This window comes from Prionailurus bengalensis, chromosome C2 (genome assembly GCF_016509475.1).
Source record: "Prionailurus bengalensis isolate Pbe53 chromosome C2, Fcat_Pben_1.1_paternal_pri, whole genome shotgun sequence".
NCBI lineage: Eukaryota > Metazoa > Chordata > Mammalia > Carnivora > Felidae > Prionailurus > Prionailurus bengalensis.
This window is the reverse complement of record NC_057350.1, coordinates 115,194,375-115,212,366: the sequence shown is the minus strand read 5'-3', so window position 1 is coordinate 115,212,366 and position 17,992 is coordinate 115,194,375. Positions and strand designations below refer to the sequence as shown.

General features: G+C 37.2%; 1 protein-coding gene across 6 annotated transcripts in view; it reads left to right on the top strand.

Annotated features, from left to right (window-relative positions):
- RNF13 (ring finger protein 13) overlaps positions 1-17,992 on the top strand; it is a 165,891-nt gene that overhangs the window by 51,793 nt on the left and 96,106 nt on the right. For 3 of the 6 annotated variants that reach the window (XM_043595140.1, XM_043595141.1, XM_043595142.1), the window contains exon 4: positions 17,218-17,343. The exons of 2 other annotated variants lie outside the window; for them this stretch is intronic. In XM_043595140.1, the coding sequence (XP_043451075.1) occupies positions 17,218-17,343 (126 nt within the window). Of the gene's footprint in view, positions 1-17,217; positions 17,344-17,992 lie in introns of those variants that run through there. One more of the 6 variants, XM_043595144.1, reaches the window with a different exon arrangement.

The window sequence follows — 17,992 nt, the reverse complement described above, 5'->3', positions numbered from 1 at the left end:
TTTTCATGGGCTTCTTAGCCAGTCATATATGTCCTTTGAAGAAATGTCTATTCAAATCCTTTGCTTATTTTAAAATTGGGTTCTGGCTCATTCGGTTAAGTGTCCAATTTCGGCTCAGGTCATGATCTCGCGGGGTGTGAGTTCGAGCCCTGCATCGGGCTCTGGGCTGACAGCTCGGAGCCTGGAGCCTGCTTCGGATTCTGTGTCTCCCTCTCTGTCTGCCCCTCCCTCAATCACACTCTGTCTCTCAAAAATGAATAAATGTTAAAAAAAAAATTAAATTGGGTTCTATGCCTTTTTATTTTTGAGTTGTAAGATTTCTTTATGTATTCTGGGTAAAAGTCCCTTGTTAGATGTATGATTTGTAAGTACTTCTTCCTATTCTCTGGCTTGTCTTTTCATTTTTTTGATGATGCCTCCTGTTTAATTTTGATTAAGTCCAGTCTATCTATGGTTTCTCCTGTTGTTTATGTTTTTGGTATCTTATATAATAAATCGATATCTAATCCAAGGTCATGAAGATTTATGTATGTTTTCTTCCTGGACTATTTTGTCTTAGTTTTTAGATTTCGGTCTTTGAGTTTATTTTTCTACTTAATGTGAGGTAGAGGTTCAACATAATTCTTTTGCATGTGGATAATCCAGTTTTCTCACCACCAGTTGTTTAAAAAGCTATTCTTTCTAGATTACATTGTCATGACACCCTTGTTTTCTTTTTTTTTTTTAAAAGTCAACCACAAATATGGAAGTTTATTTCTAGAATTTATATCTTACTCCATTGATCTGTGTATCTGTATGCCAGTACCATACTGTCTGGATTACTACAACTATGTAGTAAGTTTTAAATTTGGGAAGTGTGGGTCTTCCAACTTTGTTTTTGTCTTTAAGATTATTTTGGCTATTTTGGATACCTCGAATTTCCATTTGAACTTTAGGATGTCAATGTCTGGGGAAAAAAAAAAATCCATCTAGGATATTGACATAGATTCAGTCAAAATTGTAGATTAATTTAGGGAGTATTGCCATCTTAACACTATTACGTCTTCTTATCTATAAAATTAGACTGTCTTTCCATTTATTTAGGTCTTTTTAAATTTCTTTTAACAAAGGTTTATGGCTTTTAGTGTACAAGTCTTATACGACTATTATTAAATTCATTCTTGCATATTTTGTTTTTGATACTGTTGTATCAAAAAATTGTATTGTTTTCCTAGTTTGCTTTTCAGATGGCTCATTGCAAGTGTGTAGAAACGGTTGATTTTTTACATTGATTTTGTATTCTGCAACCTTGCTGAACTTGTTTGTTGCTAATTGTGTTTCAGTGGATTCCTTAGGATTTTCTATATACAATTGACTATTGTATTTCTAGATACAATCTATAAACAATGTGGATTTAGAGGCACTGACCCCTACGTGGTCAAAAAACTGTGTATAACTTTTGACTCCCCCAGAACTTAATTACTAATACTGTTGACCAGAAGTCTTGCTGATGATATAAACAGTCAACACATATTTTATATATGTATTACATTTATATACATAAAATAATATATAAAATATACAGTAAAGTTAGAGAAAAGAAAATATTATTAGGAAAATCAGAAGAAAGGGAAAATCCGTTTATAGTGCCATAGTATATATAAAAAAAATCCATCTGTAAGTGGCCTGTGCAGTTCAATCCCATGTTGTTCAAGGGTCAACTGTGTAAACTCATGCCTTCTGCAGATTCCTTTCCAATCTGAGTGCTTTTCCTTCCTTCCTTCCTTCCTTCCTTTCCTTCATTCCTTTTTTTTTTTTTTTTCCCTAATTGCCCTGGCTAGACCTGCCAGTACATTTTTTAAATTGGAGAACATTTTTCATTATTTTGAAATTTGAAATGTTTCTTTGACAGGAAAGCAATGAATGTCTAAAATAGGACAAGGCAAATAATCCTTGAAATTCCTAAATAATCCTATTTAGTACCTTTTTGCATAGAAGTGTCAAGAGCGGACATTCTTATCTTGTTCAGTAGGGGCAAAGAATATAGTCTTTCATCATTAAATATGATGTTAGCTACATAGTTTTATAGATGTCCTTTATTAAGTTGAAAAATTCCCTTCTATCCTTCTATTTGTAGTTGGTTGGTACTTTGTTTTAATTATTAATTTATATAATTTTGTATTTACTAATGAACCCTGAGAAAAGAGAGGAGAATAAGTATATATTCATAATGTAGTTATATTAACCTCATTTATTATTCTGGTTCTCTTTATGCTTGTGGATTTGAATTACCACCTAGTGCCATCTCTTTTATTTTTTTTAAGTTTATTTATTTTGAGAGAAAGAAAGTGTGAGTGTGAGCAGGGGAGGGGCAGAGAGAGAGAGAGAGAGAGAGAGAGAGAGAGAATCCCAAGTAGGCCCTGTGCTGTCAGAGCAGAGCCCGACACAGCGCTTGATCCCATGAACTGTGAGATCATGATCTGAGCCAATATCAAGAGTTAGACACTTAGCCAACTGAGCCACCCAGGTGCCCCTACCATCTCCTTACTTTAATATGGCTCTCCAATGCATACTAATTGGAAGCTCAACTTTGAGGCAACAGCTAGAAAGTCAGGATATTATATATGCAGTCTAGCCCCTGTCAGGGAGAAACTAGAAGGTAGGGGTTTTTGGTTGCTTACTCTGTGGTGAGCTAGAGGGAGTAGTCACTGGAAATGCTTGTGTTCCCAAGTGGAATCATTTCATAGTTTTATATGTTTTGGGGTACTCATGAAATACCAAGCCACATCAGATCTCAGAGTTAGGTGATTTGGAAGTCAACTTGGGTGGCAACTGTAGCAGTTGGAGTGCTAGATGTGTGGACCAGCTCCTTTCAGGGAGAAGCTGGAAGCTTGTTTTTTTGTTTGTTTGTTTGAGTGAGCTGCAGGTAGACAGGAGGGGATGTGCTCACCAGATCAGTCAGGCTTCTGGGAGGATCTCAGTCAGTTCCCACATGCAGGCTGATTATAAGCCAGTACCTCAGGCAGCAGCTGGTGGAGTATGTAGTCATAGCCCTTCTGGGTAAAGACAGGGATGGGTATTTAAAAAAAAAATTTTTTTTAACGTTTATTTATTTTTGGGACAGAGAGAGACAGAGCATGAACGGGCGAGGGGCAGAGAGAGAGGGAGACACAGAATCGGAAACAGGCTCCAGGCTCTGAGCCATCAGCCCAGAGCCTGACGCGGGGCTGGAACTCACGGACCGCGAGATCGTGACCTGGCTGAAGTCGGACGCTTAACCGACTGCGCCACCCAGGCGCCTCAGGGATGGGTATTTTTGCTTGCATCCTCTGTACTGAGCCCTGAGGGGGAGTAGTAGATAGTGAGGGCTTCCACACCTGTTAAAAACTGCTTTTTTTTTTGTTTAATATGGTCCTATGGGACTTGAGAATGCCAAGCCCTATTGGCTATCAAAGCTAGGCAATTTGATGGCCTGTCCCTCATGTGGCAGCCATAAGAGGTGGGATGCTAGACATGTGGACACACTTCTAGAGAGAAGCTGGAGACTTGATTTGATTGTTGGAGTGAGCCAGAAGGAGAATGGAAGTGCCCACCAGCTTTTTAGGCCTTGGGGATGATTGAAGTCAGTAACTAGATGTGTGCTGATTAGAAGTTAAATTCTCAGGGAGCAGCTTGTACATTATGTAGTCAAACCTTTTCCAGGAAAAGACTGGGAGATGGGTGTTTTTGCCTCCTTCTTCTGTATTGAGCCCTAGATGACAGCCATGCTGGGTGCACCTGCATTCGCTACAAACTGTTTCTTTGCTACAGCCTGTGGGACTCATGGACACAAGCCCTCTTGGCTTTCAGAGCTAGGTGATTTGGGGGCCAGTCCCTTGGATGGCAGCCTTAAAAATCGGAGTGCTAGATGTGTGGTCCCAACCCTTTGCTTTTCAGAGAGAAGCTGGGAATTAGATGTTCCCTCTTGATTGTATGGCATTGTACCGAGGATGGGGTTTGTAGCAAGAGTATGTCTCAGCCTTTCCTGTTAACTATGTTAGTATTTTCTTAGTTGCTTGATGTGTAGGCATCACGTAGCTAATTTCTAGATATCTTGCGGGAGGGGCGGGGTTGCTCCACGTGTAGCTGTATATTCTGTACGTGCATGTGAGGAGGGAAATTCATGCTCCTTCATTTTAAGTTCCCACAGCAGTGCACAAGAGTTCCAATTTCTTCACATTTGTGTCCATATTTGTTATTTTATTTGATTACAGTCATCCTAACAGATAGGAAGTATGGTTTTGATTTTCATTTCCCTAATGAGTGGAGATGCTGAGGATCTTTTCATGAGCTTTTTGGCCATTGTTTATCTTCTTTAGAGAAATGATTGTCCAAGTCCTGTATTCTTAATTCAGGTTAACTTGTTTTTATTGAGTTCTAGGAGCTCTTTATATATTCTCAATGTCAATACATTACTACATGTATGATTTAAAAATGTTGTCCCTCATTCCATGGGTTGTCTTTCGTGTCTTTTGCCCTTTAATGCAAAAATTTTTCATTTTGATGAAATCCAAATCATCTATTTTTTGTTGCCTATGCTTTTAATGTCCAAGACATCATTGTCAAATCCAATGTCATGATGTTTTTCCCTTATGTTTTCATATAAGAGTTTTATATATTAGCTCTTACATTTAGGTCGTTGATCCATTTTGAATTAATTTTTTATTTAGCATAAGATAAGGGTACAATTTTATTCTTTAGCATGTGGATATCCAGTTTTCCTAATACCATTTGTTGACAGAACCATCTTTTCTCAATTCAGTGGTCTTGGTATCCATGTCAAAGTGATTTGACTTATATGTGAGGGCTTATTTCTGAGATATCTTTGCTATTTCATTGGTGTTTATGTGTCTGTGTTTATGCCAGCCCCAGACTGTTTTGATTACTGGAGATCTGTAGTAAGTTTTAAAATCAGGAAGTATGAGAGCTCTGAGTTTGTTCTTTTTCAATATTGTTTTGACTGTTAGAGGTCTCTTGAGATCCCATATACATTATAGGGTGGAGTTTTGTATTTCTGCAAAAAAACATCATTGGGATTTTAACCAATTTACCCACCAGGTACCCAGGTAGTAATGTTCTTTGTTTTGTGATTTTCATTATTTGAGTCCTCTTGAGCTGTCATTTTTGTTGAACTTTTTGAAGAATCAACTCTAGCTGTCACTGATTTTCTCTCTCTCTTTTTTTTTTTAAATAATTCTGACTTTAACTCTGCTTTAGTAATTATTTCCCTTTTCCTGATAGCTCTGGGTTTAGTTCTTTTTTTTTTTTATGTTTATTTTTGAGAAAAAGAGGGCATGCATGCGGGGGAGGGGCAGAGAGAGGAGGAAAGGATCTGAAGTGGGCTCTGCACTGACAGCAGTAAGCCTGATGTGGGGCTTGAACTCACGAACCGCAGGATCATGACCTGAGCCGAAGTCGGAGCTCAACTGACCGAGCCACCCAGGTGTCCCTGGGTTTAGTTCTTCTTATTCTTGTTTCTTCAGGTATAAAGTTAGGTTGTTGATTTGCAGTATTTCTTATTTTTCAATGTAAGTAATTACAGCTATAAATTTCTTTCCTGACACTGTTTTTGCTACATCACCTAAATTTTGGTATGTTGTGTTTTCATTTACATTTGTCTCCAGACATTTTCTAATTTCCCCTGCTAGTTCTTCTTTGACCTCTTCATTATTTTTTAAATGAACTTTGCCACATTCTGTTTCAAATAAAGTGAGTTTCCTTAGGAAGAGCTTTGGAGATCTTTTTTCTTACAGACTGCTTCTCTTAGTGGGCAAACTTTCTGAGCCACTGATAGGGAATTGGCTCCATTCAAAATGCATCAGTCTCACTGGTTTTTTTTTCTAGTCTAGGAAATGCTTGTGCACTTATGGTTTCCTATGCTTATTCCGTTATTACGAATATTGCTGTATCTCCCGGATGATTGCCTAGCATAAAATTAATGTTTTCATTTTTCATTGACACTCTGCTTTATGTGCAGTGTGCTGGTTGTGGGTAGTTATCTCTGGTCTACTCTATTTGCCTCTCCCAGCATGGATCCTTTGTCCTGCAGGTGAGTTAGGAGGAAGGTGACCCGGGCCCCAGTGTTCTTGGCCCTGTGTACTCTGCCACATTCACCAGGAATTTAACCTTTGCAATTTGGAGCTGGAGAGGTGAGAAATGGTGGTGATCTTCCCCTCCTTCTGAGGTACCATAGTCCTTAACTGGATGCTGAGGGGAGAAGGAGCCTTGTGGCCTTTGCCACAGAGTGGAGCTTCCATCTCACTGAGCTAGTGGCAGGGGAGTGAGCTGTGGCTCAGAAGCCACAAACTGTTTCTTTTTTGATAATGTTTTTATTTACTTTTGAGAGAGCACGAGTGGGGCAGGGCAGAGAGAGAGGAGGTCGAGGATCTCAAGTGGGCTCTGTGCTGACAGCAGCATGCCCGAAGTGGAGCTTGAACCCATGAACTGTGAGATCATGACCTGAGCTGAAGTTAGACACTCAACTGACTGAGCCACTCAGGGGCCCCTGAAATGCCACAAACTTTGGATTTTCTTACCTCAGCTCTCCTTCAGCATAAATTTCTCATCAACCTACTAACTACCATTCTTGGCTTAACCTAGCTATTTTGAAGGAACAGATTCTCCTAGTCTTTTGAAATAGATAATCTCTTTGATAGTAAAAACATTCTTCTATATCCTCTGCTTTTGGAAAGGTAATATTACGAGGATTTATTTATTTATTTATTTATTTATTTATTTATTTATTTTGAGAAAGTGCATACGTGTGTGTGTGTGTGTGGCCACGCACACACACACACACACACACACAAGGGGAGGGGCAGAGAGAGAGGAAGAAACAATCCCAAATAGGCTTCGTGCTATCAGCACAGAGCCTGACATGGGACTCAGTCTCAGGATTTGTGAGATCATGACCTAAACCAAAATCAAGAGTTGGTCACTTAACTGACTGAGCCACCCAGATGCCCCAGATTATTAAGAGGATTTTCTATTTTGAGACTTACTTATATGATTTGTCTTATACTTGGTAATTATCCAATTTTTATATCAAATGTTAAGGAAGTATGTGCATTGAAAATTATCGCAATTTTGTGGCAGTATTTTCTCAGCCCTGAGCAATTTTACCAATATGAGTAGGTATAAAAGCTATATTCAGCATTTAAAAATTGAAAAGCTGATCGATGTAAAACCAGGAAGGAGAATGTTACCATAGAGGTATTCACAACAAGTACTTTATCATGCTCATTTCTGTTGTAATATGGTGTCTGGCATACAATGTAAATTTCTTGAAGGCAGAATCTTTCTCTCTGACAGTTCCTGAATTACAGTAGGGATTCAGCAAATTTGTTCAGTGAACCGGTGTATCAGTAGAATAAAGAATTAAAACGACAATTAATGCTTCAGGTTGACCTGTTGGGAATAGATTATGAAGTAGGAAATGACCAAAATGTCTGTAAATATATTTCTTTTTCTTTTTTTTTAATGTTTATTTTTGAGACAGAGAGAGACAGAGCATGAATGGGGGAGGGGCAGAGAGAGGGAGACACAGAATCGGAAGCAGGCTCCAGGCTCTGAGCCATCAGCCCAGAGCCTGACACGGGGCTCGAACTCACGAACCGTGAGATCATGACCTGAGCTGAAGTCGGATGCTCAACCGACTGAGCCACCCAGGTGCCCCTGTCTGTAAATATATTGAGCAGTTTGCCATCTCAGGGGTTCAACAGTGTTCTTCAGTGAGCATGAAAAGCCATATTTATGAATCTGGTAGCCTGATGTTTGCTGTTTTTAGGGTAATTTTTGCCATCTGTTTTCTACTTGCCCTCAGGAGCTCTGTGGAAAAAAACACTTGAGGATTAAAAACTCCCAACTTCAGGATTTACTTTGCTATCTGACACTAGGAAGTATATAGGAGATAAACCAACCTCTTGTGCTCACCCTCACACCTTGATGACTAGCTCATCTTATTTTATATGTCTCATTTAGGAGTATTGTTCATATTTAGTACTTTGTATGGATCAGAGATGCAAAACTGTCAACAGTGACCTGGCATCACAGGGAGCATAACTGGAACTCACTACTGCTCATGATTCTTCCTTTCTTTTTATTCAGTATATAGGTTTGGCCTGACCGCTATTCCCTAATCTTTCCTCTCCCAAAGCAAGCATATTTTGCTTGTAACTTTTGGCATAATGATATAATAATACTGCACATGCTAAGAGAATTTGCTTTGTAATGGAATCTGAAAATGAATCCTTGTATAAAGCAAGAAATGTTTTCTTAAATAATTATTATATGTTAGGATAACTGTATTGAAATAAAGTAAACATTTTACTGACTGATTCTATACAAATAGAACTATCTTTGGTATTGGATGCTTCCAATTTCCTTCTTGACACCTTGTAATTCATTCTAAGTTGTGAGTTTTTCTCTTTCCAAGTATATTTGTTTAGTACAAATATTATCATAATAACAGAAGTAATAAAAATAGAACTATGATCCAGTAATCACATTACTTCTAGTAATTTACTTCCCAAATATAAAAATAGTAATTCAAAAGGATACATGTACCCCCTATGTTTATTGTAGCATTATTTACAGTAGCCAAACTATGGCAGCAACCGAAGTGTCCATCCATAGATGAATGGATAAAGAAGATGTGGTATGTATATACAATGGAATATTATTCAGCCATAAAAAGATTGAAATCTTGCCATTTGCAACAATATGGATGACGTACAGTATAATGCTAAGCAAAATAAGTCAGAGAAAGACAAATACCATCTGATTTCCCTCATGTGGAATTTAAGAAATAAAACAATCAAGGAAAAAAAAAGAGAGAGAGAGACAAACCAAGGAACAGACTCTTAACTATAGAGAACGAACTGTGGGTTACCAGAGGGGAGGTGGGTGGGGGGATGGGTGGAATAGATGATGGGTTTTGAAGACTAACTTAACACGATGAGCATTGAGTAATGTGTAGAATTGTTGAATCACTATATCGTACACCTGAAACTAACACTGTATGTTAACTTTACGGGAATTAAAGTAAAAAAAATTAATTTAAAAAATGGAAATGGGGCGCCTGGGTGGCTTAGCCTGTTAAGTATCTGACTCTTGTTCTCAGCTCAGGTCTTGATCTGAAGGTTGTGAGTTCAAGCCCAGTTCAAGTGCTGTGTGTGGAGCCTACTTAAAAAACAAAACCAAACAAAAACCAGAAATAGCATTAAAGAATAATCTTTAGTCTCACCAATCTTACGGAAATCATTTTGTGTTTATATTAAATTTGAAAGACAATGTGTTCTTGAAGAAAGGATACATTATTTGAATCAGTTTGACTCATAGCACCATGAGTTAGCAGCTGATTCTTAGGTGTGTTGTCTTCCTTGAAGCTTAAGTTTTTTCTTCTCTAAAACGGATGATAATGCCTTTGTGAGCGTAAAGCTATCCTCTAGGACTTCACATCAGTTATGATAGTTAGCTTCAACAGCAGCAAATAACTTGAAAAACCAGTTGTCTGGTAAGCCACTTATCAAATTTTTACATAATACAATGAAAGATTTGGGGATAGGTGGGAAAATAGAAAGGTACAAGAAGAAGAAAAAAGGTGATTTAGAATGCTAATCCTTTTAATAAGCACTTGTGAACTTTTGCCGTACAAGTGATGATTATATTAGCACAATGGCAAAATTATTCGAGTGCTAGGCTGAGAATAGGGAAAACTGGAATGTAGTCCTGGTTTAATCCTCCTGTCTGTGAAAATGAATACTGTGCTAAGATAGGAAGGACATTGGCTTTGGGGTCAGCATTACTGGGCTTCAAATTATGGTTCTATCACTGGGCAAATTATTCAGCTTCTTTAAGTTTGTCCACTTGTCTATAGTAATACATACCAAAGGATCAGTGTAAGGAAAGTGGCTATTTATTGTTTCTTTCTTTCTCTTATATTGGGTTTCATTTGCTTTTTTTTTTTTTCCTCCTCGTTTCTTTAGATGAATGTTAAGGCCATTGATTTGAGACCTTTACTCAATACAAATATTTGAAGTTCCCTCTAAGTACTATGTTAGTTGTGTCCAACAAATTTTCGTAAACTTTGTTTTTATTTTCATTCATTTCAAATGTTTAGGGCCAATTTGGCCCACTTCTGAGGCAACAGTCTTCTGAGGACTCTATTTGGTGCTCTGTATTAGGAAGATTTTCCTCTGCAGCTGATAAGAATACAGTTCTTCTCAGCTCTGTGTGGGCTCCAGGGATTGTTCTGTTTACTCCTTTCTTTCTCAGTTTTGGTAGCTTCCTCCCACACATATGCAGATTACTACTCATCCAAGGACTTGAGTGGACATCTCTGCATGTATCTGGAGCCCTCTGTCTTTGCAGCTCCCTTATTCCCAGTATGGTGCTTCACAAAACTTTAGCTGCCTTTGCCACTCCAAACCCTGAGCTCTGTTTCCTCAACTCATTGAGACCACTCAACTGTTGGGTTCCCCTGCCCTATTCTGAGGCCTAGAATCTCTAGATACTGAGTTGAGCTGTTTGTAGGGCTCATTGCACTTATTTCTTTCTTCTCAGCAGTTGCTGTCTTGTGCTGTGGTCCATTCTTTGAAAGTTGATATTTCACACCTTTTGTTTAATTTGCTAGTTATTTAAAGCAAGAGGATAAAACTAGCCCCTGTTATTCTGTCATGGCTGGGAAATGGAAGTTCATCTTAGCATCTACTAGGTAGTTAGTGAATGCTAATTATCAAATCTAAACAAATCACTCAAAAATTCTTATTGGAGTACATTATCAAGATGGGTGATTTTATAATTGCATATTGACATTGTATAAATTTTATGCCTTTTTTCCTTATTCTTTTTTTTTTTTAATTTTTTTTTCAACGTTTATTTATTTTTGGGATAGAGAAAGACAGAGCATGAACGGGGAGGGTCAGAGAGAGAGGGAGACACAGAATCGGAAACAGGCTCCAGGCTCCGAGCCATCAGCCCAGAGCCTGACGTGGGGCTCGAACTCCCGGACCGCGAGATCGTGACCTGGCTGAAGTCGGACACTTAACCGACTGCGCCACCCAGGCGCCCCTGCTTATTCTTAATCTCAGTGCAATTAATAAACATATATAGTAGTCTGGGACTTTTTTTGTTTTTTAAGCTTTGACAGTCCTAGAATATTAACGTGAGCCAAATTTTGTTACCAATGCTTTTGAACTTTTTCAGAAATAATGTGTGAAAAATTATATAGTTGGTCTAAATAGTATTTGCTGATAGCATTTTTAAGTTATTTATGGGCTTATTTTATTTTTGTGACATCTTTTAGTCAGATATTAAGCTCTAAAATCTAACTCACTGATAAAATATATAACCAAAAAAAGCTATTGGGGAGGATTCTAACAGTATATGAGATGTAACTTTGAGATGAAAGATATCCAGGTACTGATTTGAAAAATGCTACAAATGTAATACTTAATTTGTGAGGTTTTTAAACAACCTTTTCTTATAATTCAGTTAAGGGATTAACTTTTAATTAGTATATAACCCTCAAATTTCTGTCTTATTCAGTGCTTTCCTCAATGATGTGCAGAAAGACATGGAAGGTATGGCTATCAAATTTGCAAATGGCATGAAGCTTGGAATGGTTAAAATACTAACGTTTCGCCCTGGAGTCTTAAAAGAAACATGCTGAAAAAAGGAGAAAAATAGCTTAGTAGCAACATATGTCAAAAATTTGTTGACAAAACTGATTTGTTTGCCAGAAACATCAATACGTCAATTACAGTGTATCACTGTAAGTGTACTGTCTAGAACAGGCTGAAGAGTGGTAGTTCCTGTTGTTACTTTCTTGTTGTTACTGTTGTTGATGTGTTTGATTTATTCAAAACAAATTTTTAAAATACATTTAGGCTTATAGAAAGGCTATATAAAAAAACTATTATAGAAAAATAGTACAGAGAGTTCTCATATACTGTTTACTCAGTTTCTTTTAATGTTAACGTTTTATATAACTGTGGTACATTTATCAAATCTAAGAAATTAATATTTTTACAATATATTAAATAAAGTACCGACTTCTTTAAGATTTCACTGGTTTTTCCACTAAGACCCTACTATATACCTTCTGCATATAGTAGTATATTCAGTGTTTGACCTCAAATTAAAGTTTAAGAACCAAGTCAAATGCCACTTTTTCTGCTACTGCCTCCCATAGTTAGAATGGCTTTCTCTGTTCTATGCAGTTATACTGTATGTTGTTTATATTCTGTTTCTTCTTATTGGATCTGTTAGTTCTTTCCAGATATTAATTACTTGGGTAGGGACTCAGTCTTATCCATCCTCTTATTTACAATGAAATGTGACCACTGTATTCAGAGTAGTGTTAAAGGAATTTAAAGTAATATGATAAGAGGAGTGGTTAAAGGATATTTTACTGTATACGAAGAGCATAATCTCTAACCGTTTGTGACAAAGACATTAAATGTATCCTGTATGTGAAAATTATGGATAAATTTTGGAAGAATGATCTAATATAGAATTAGAGAAAAGAACAGTGGATATTTTGAACATTGTCGAAAGTTGTTGATAGGAATAAATCCATCTCTCTCACTCACATTAGGAAAACATTAGCTAATAAAGTCTGATCGGTGTAACTCTGGTCTGTGTTTGAATGTCAAAATTATGGCAGTTTCCTTTGACATCTGCATTGTTTCAAAAAAATTTTTTTCAGTGTTTACTTATCTTTGAGAGACAGAGAGAGACAGAGCTTGAGTAGGGAAAGGGCAGAGAGAGGGGGAGACACAGAATCTGAAGCAGGTTTCAGGCTCTGAGCTGTCAGCACAGAACCTGATGTGGGGCTTGAACCCATGAGCCGTGAGATCATGACCTGAGCCGATGTCGGACGCTCAACTAACGGAGCCACCTAGGCACCCCTGACATCTTCGCTGTTTAAAGTATTTACATCAGATTTTGGAATCAGCCTTAATTGCCTTTTATACTAACATTTTGGCTTGTTCATTTTTGTAAATGTTCATTCTTCTTTTTGTTGCCCATTTTGTTTTTCACCTAGTCGAGGTTGTTTTGTTCTGGTTTGTTTTGACTTTTTACGGGAGGAGTATAGCTTAGTGGTTGAGAATTTTCTGGGACTGCATGCCTGCTATGTAACCTTGAGCAAGTTACCTAACCTTTTTGAGACTTAGTTTCCTCATCTTTAAAATAAGGATAATAATAATAATAGTAGCTACCTCCTTGGGTCATTGCATAGATTAACTGATTTAGAATACTGAAAGGGCATAGTGCCTGACAGTGTTGAGTGCTAAGGCTCAACAAATGTTAACTGCTTGCTGTTACTGCAATTAATTAGTTAATTTACAACTTCAGATACTAACAAAACAACTCACCCTTCTCTGACTTTCTCCTTCTTTTATTTTTTACTCTTGCAAAGAGAAGGATGTACTTCTGCCTTGCTTTCAACATTTCTGTTGACATTATAACTACATATGCTCTTCTTAATTTTACTATTTATGTAGCCTAACATCAGTGCAAGCTGAAGGGAAGGAAAGTTAAGGCTGTTTTCAGCCTGATGCAATCTTTTAAACAAAACCACTTTATCAAATTCTCTATGATTTTATTAATCAGTATAATTTATCAACAAAAGTGATGTTTTCATAATTTTTATCCTGAAATACTGTAATTCTAAATACCTCCTGAAGCATTCAAGCAAAATTACATTCGGTATAATTTTTATGTTTAGATGATTTTGAATATTCTAGTTAAAAAGTGGTAACCCAAACTACTTTGGAAAACTGCTTGGCAGGATTTACCAAAGCTTGATACGCTCTGATCCAGCTTGATAGCCTATGGTTCTACTTTTATGTACATACTTAACAGATGTGCACCTGTATTAGTGTCCGTGGAATGTTTATAACAGCTCCTAACTGGAAATTCCCCGAATGCTCATCAGCAGTAGAATAGATGTTGGCATTGTCACACAATGTAACATTGTATAGAAATGGCAGCGAAAGATCTGCCAAGTGTCTCAACAGTGTGGTTGCTCAGCAGTAGGGATGAATCTCACAAGTACAGCATTGAGAGAAAGAAGTCTAAAAGACCACTTACTATACTGTATGGTTCTGTTTATCTCCAGTATAAAATTAGGCAAAAAATCAAGCTGTTAGAAGACTATGTGGTGACATTAGGAATGGGGTTTGAGGACTAGTGACTGGCAGGGAGGATGAAGGGAACTTTTGGAGTTCTATTTCCTGATACATGTGTGTGTTCGGTTAGTGAAAATTCATCAAACTGGAAAATTATATTTGGTGCACTTTGCTTTATGTATAGTCATAAAAGATTTCAAAAGAAATCAGCATATTTATATGTAATGAGCCTACTGCATTATACATTTGATGATACTGAGGTGCCAGTCTGCATGCACAATTTTTGTCCAGCATTGTTTAAACATCAGGCAATTACAACAAAGAGAGAATAGATGGACATCTAGTTCCTAAGTCTTGTAGGCACTGGTAGTTTTCTTGAATATCCTACATATTGCATAAAGTGCCACTGTCAGAAGGTAGAAATGAGGAGGATCTTTAATTACAGAGCAAGCATCAGTTTTTGGTTTTTTTTTAATGTTTATTTTTGACAGAGAGTGACAGAGCATGAGTGGGGGAGGGGCAGAGAGACTCTGAATTAGGCTCCAGGCTCTGAGCTGTCAGCACAGAGCCTCATGCAGGGCTTGAACTCACAGACCGCGAGATCATGACCTGAGCCAAACTTGGAGGCTTAACTGACTGAGCCACCCAGGCGCCCCCTCCCCTTTTATTTTAACGTTTATTTATATTTGAGACAGAGAGAGAAAGAGTGAGCACAAGCAGGGGAGGGGCGGAGAGAAGACACAGAATCCGAAGAAGGCTCCAGGCTATGAGCTGTCAGCACAGAGCCTGATGCAGGGCTTGAACCCATGAACTGTGAGATCATGACCTGAGCTGAACTTGGATGCTTAACGGTCTGAACCACCTAGGTACCCCGCAAGTATCTTTTTAATAAGAAAAGATTGGCCCAGGGAGGTGACACTAGGCATGTGGACCTGGCTTAAAGCAACACCTTGTTTGATATTCTTATTCAAGAGCCTAGAGAGTTGTGCCAAATCAATTGACAAAGCCCATTATACTACCTTGTATACTTTGTGGATGAAACAAACTAAGTTTGCGTTTAGTTTTTTTTTTTTTTTTTTTAATTTTTTTTTTAACGTTTTATTTATTTTTGAGACAGAGAGAGACAGAGCATGAACGGGGGCGGGGCAGAGAGAGAGGGAGACACAGAATCGGAAACAGGCTCCAGGCTCCGAGCCATCAGCCCAGAGCCCGACGCGGGGCTCGAACTCACGGACCGCGAGATCGTGACCTGAGCTGAAGTCGGACGCTTAACCGACTGCGCCACCCAGGCGCCCCAGTTTGCGTTTAGTTTTAAGTGACTCATATCTCAGGGAAGAATAGGAATTAATAGCAAGTTATTCTTTTAGCATAGTCCACAGGAAAGATAATGTTTAATAATTTAAGGAAAAAACCTATTTTTTAAGGCTTTACTCAATTTTCTGTTAATGCAACTAGATTGTTTTTTGGGCTTTTGGCTTATGTGTATTTGATTTTTATAAATTTTCTTATGTTTAAAAATAATACATTTGCCATAACAGATATAACAATATAGAAGTTATAAAAAACAAAAACCCTTTTCTAGTTTCACTTGTAGATCTTTTTTTTGTGTGTGTATCTGTACATACCATAAATTCATTGATTCTAAGATGCATTTATTTTATTAACCCCTTGTTTTAACATCTCTGAAATTGGAATGTGTCTTTCAATTGCTGTCCACTAGGTGGCAATCATGATGGAATTGACATCACCAGACACCGGAAATTTGGCCTTAACTGTTCATACTGTCTTCACTTTAATTGAGTTATATGCCTTGCTCGTACTACATGGGTTGAGTTTAATTGCAGTTCTAAGTGTCTTGAAAAGAATTGCATTATGTGATTTTTCATTAAAGCAAGAAGTTACTGTTTGTGCAGACAGGCACAGAAAAGCAGCAGGGTGTAAATTTAACATGATTGAAGCAAATACTCATTGCTAGAAGGATAACCGCAGTTCTATTTCCCTGCAAAGTAAAAACCAAGTGCTCTATGGAATCCAGAAGGGAAACTATTTTATGAATACATGAAGGTATGCTGCATTTTATTCCTGAAACATTTGCAAAATGTTGCAAAAATTGCAAAAACATTCCCTTTTACAAGCCAGTCCACGCAACTTTTGGCCGGAGAAATTGCCATGTCCTGTGGAATAGGTGGTTGGTGTGAGCCCTTCACATACCATTTGGACTATTGTTAAAGAAACTGTGTCATAGCTTTAACTGCTTACTTTTTTATAAATTCACTGAATTCTGTTATCTGTTTATGTGTTTATTCAGTTATTACATCCATTGAGATAGCCATTTGATTTTTATGTTCTAATCTGTTAATGTAACATTTCATGTTATTTTCTGATGTCAAACCATCCTGTATTTCTGGGAAAGCAACTTGCTATTTTCTTTTTAAATTAATAGTTATCTTGTGGATACCTTCTCAATTTAGTGTGTGTAGATTTACCTCATTCTTTTTAATGGCTGCATTATTTTTCTATTGTATATATGTTTTTAAATGGCTACCTTATTGACGTGCATGATTTCCAGCTTTTACTATTAAACACGGCATAGCATGGAGCATCTTTCTACATACACCTTTATATACTCAGGCTAGTATTTCTATAGAACAAAATTGCCAGAAATGCTGTGCATTTTCATTGCTTGATAACATGGAAGAAGTGTAAAAGTTAATTTTAAAAAAGTATTTACTTGGTTTAGAAATGTCAGTCATCATTGGAAAATACACCAACATGATAACAGTGGTTGTCTTTGGGATGATGGGCTTATGTGTGATCAAAAAGAGAAATTTAATAGTAGAAATGGAACTTACTTTAAAAAACTAAATGCTTATGAAATCAAATACTACTTTAGAAGTCCTTGGATTGTGAATATTTGGAGGGTAGAAATTGTCACAGCTCCCAGATAACTCATCTAGCATAATGCAAAATACATGAAACATATTTAAAAGATATTTGTAGAAGTTAAGTTGTATTGAATTCTAGAGTTTAACAAAGAAAAAACTTCTTGCCAATTCTTTTACAGGGTTTTTTGATTAATTCAAAACCAGAGAATGCCTGTGAACCCATAGTGCCTCCACCATTAAAAGATAATTCATCTGGCACTTTCATCGTGTTAATTAGAAGACTTGATTGTAATTTTGATGTAAAGGTAATGTTTGCTTTTTTCATTTTTTTGTTACTGTTTTTTTAGTTTATCTACCTTAAATTCTCCCTTGTTTCAGAAAGGCTTTAAGAGAGTTGACACAAGTCATCCAGCTTAAAAAAAGTGAGGACAAAAGCAAAATGAAGGTGAAGTTGGTGAAGGCAAGCAAGAGAGGAGCAGGTTAAGTCTCATTCATCTACTACAGAATTGACCTTTAAGCTTTTAACAGCCAGTACAGAGAGGGAGACAGCGTCGGTTTCACGATTCACAGTTTTAATAAGGTTGTAAACAAAATTGACTAGGATAAAAGTGATTGTTATTGGTTCTAAGAGTTTGCAGGTAGAAGTTGGGAATCTTGAACTGTGGTTTAATAGTGGAATCTTGCTTGGTCTAATCTAGGAATGGAAACGTTAACCTTCAGTTTTATGCCTTTACTCTTCCATTATCAATATTACATGTATATTTACATTTATGTTGACATCTGGATTTCTCTTCTGTAACAAGCTGATTCCGTCACCTGTACGCAGTTTGTCTCCCTGGAGCAGGTTAAGTCAGATAAGTAAAACAAAGTTTGCCATAGGACATCCCTCACTATCGTCAGTGCTGCTCTAAAGGTGTGGTTTTTTAATGCTTTTAATACTGTCTTTACAAATCT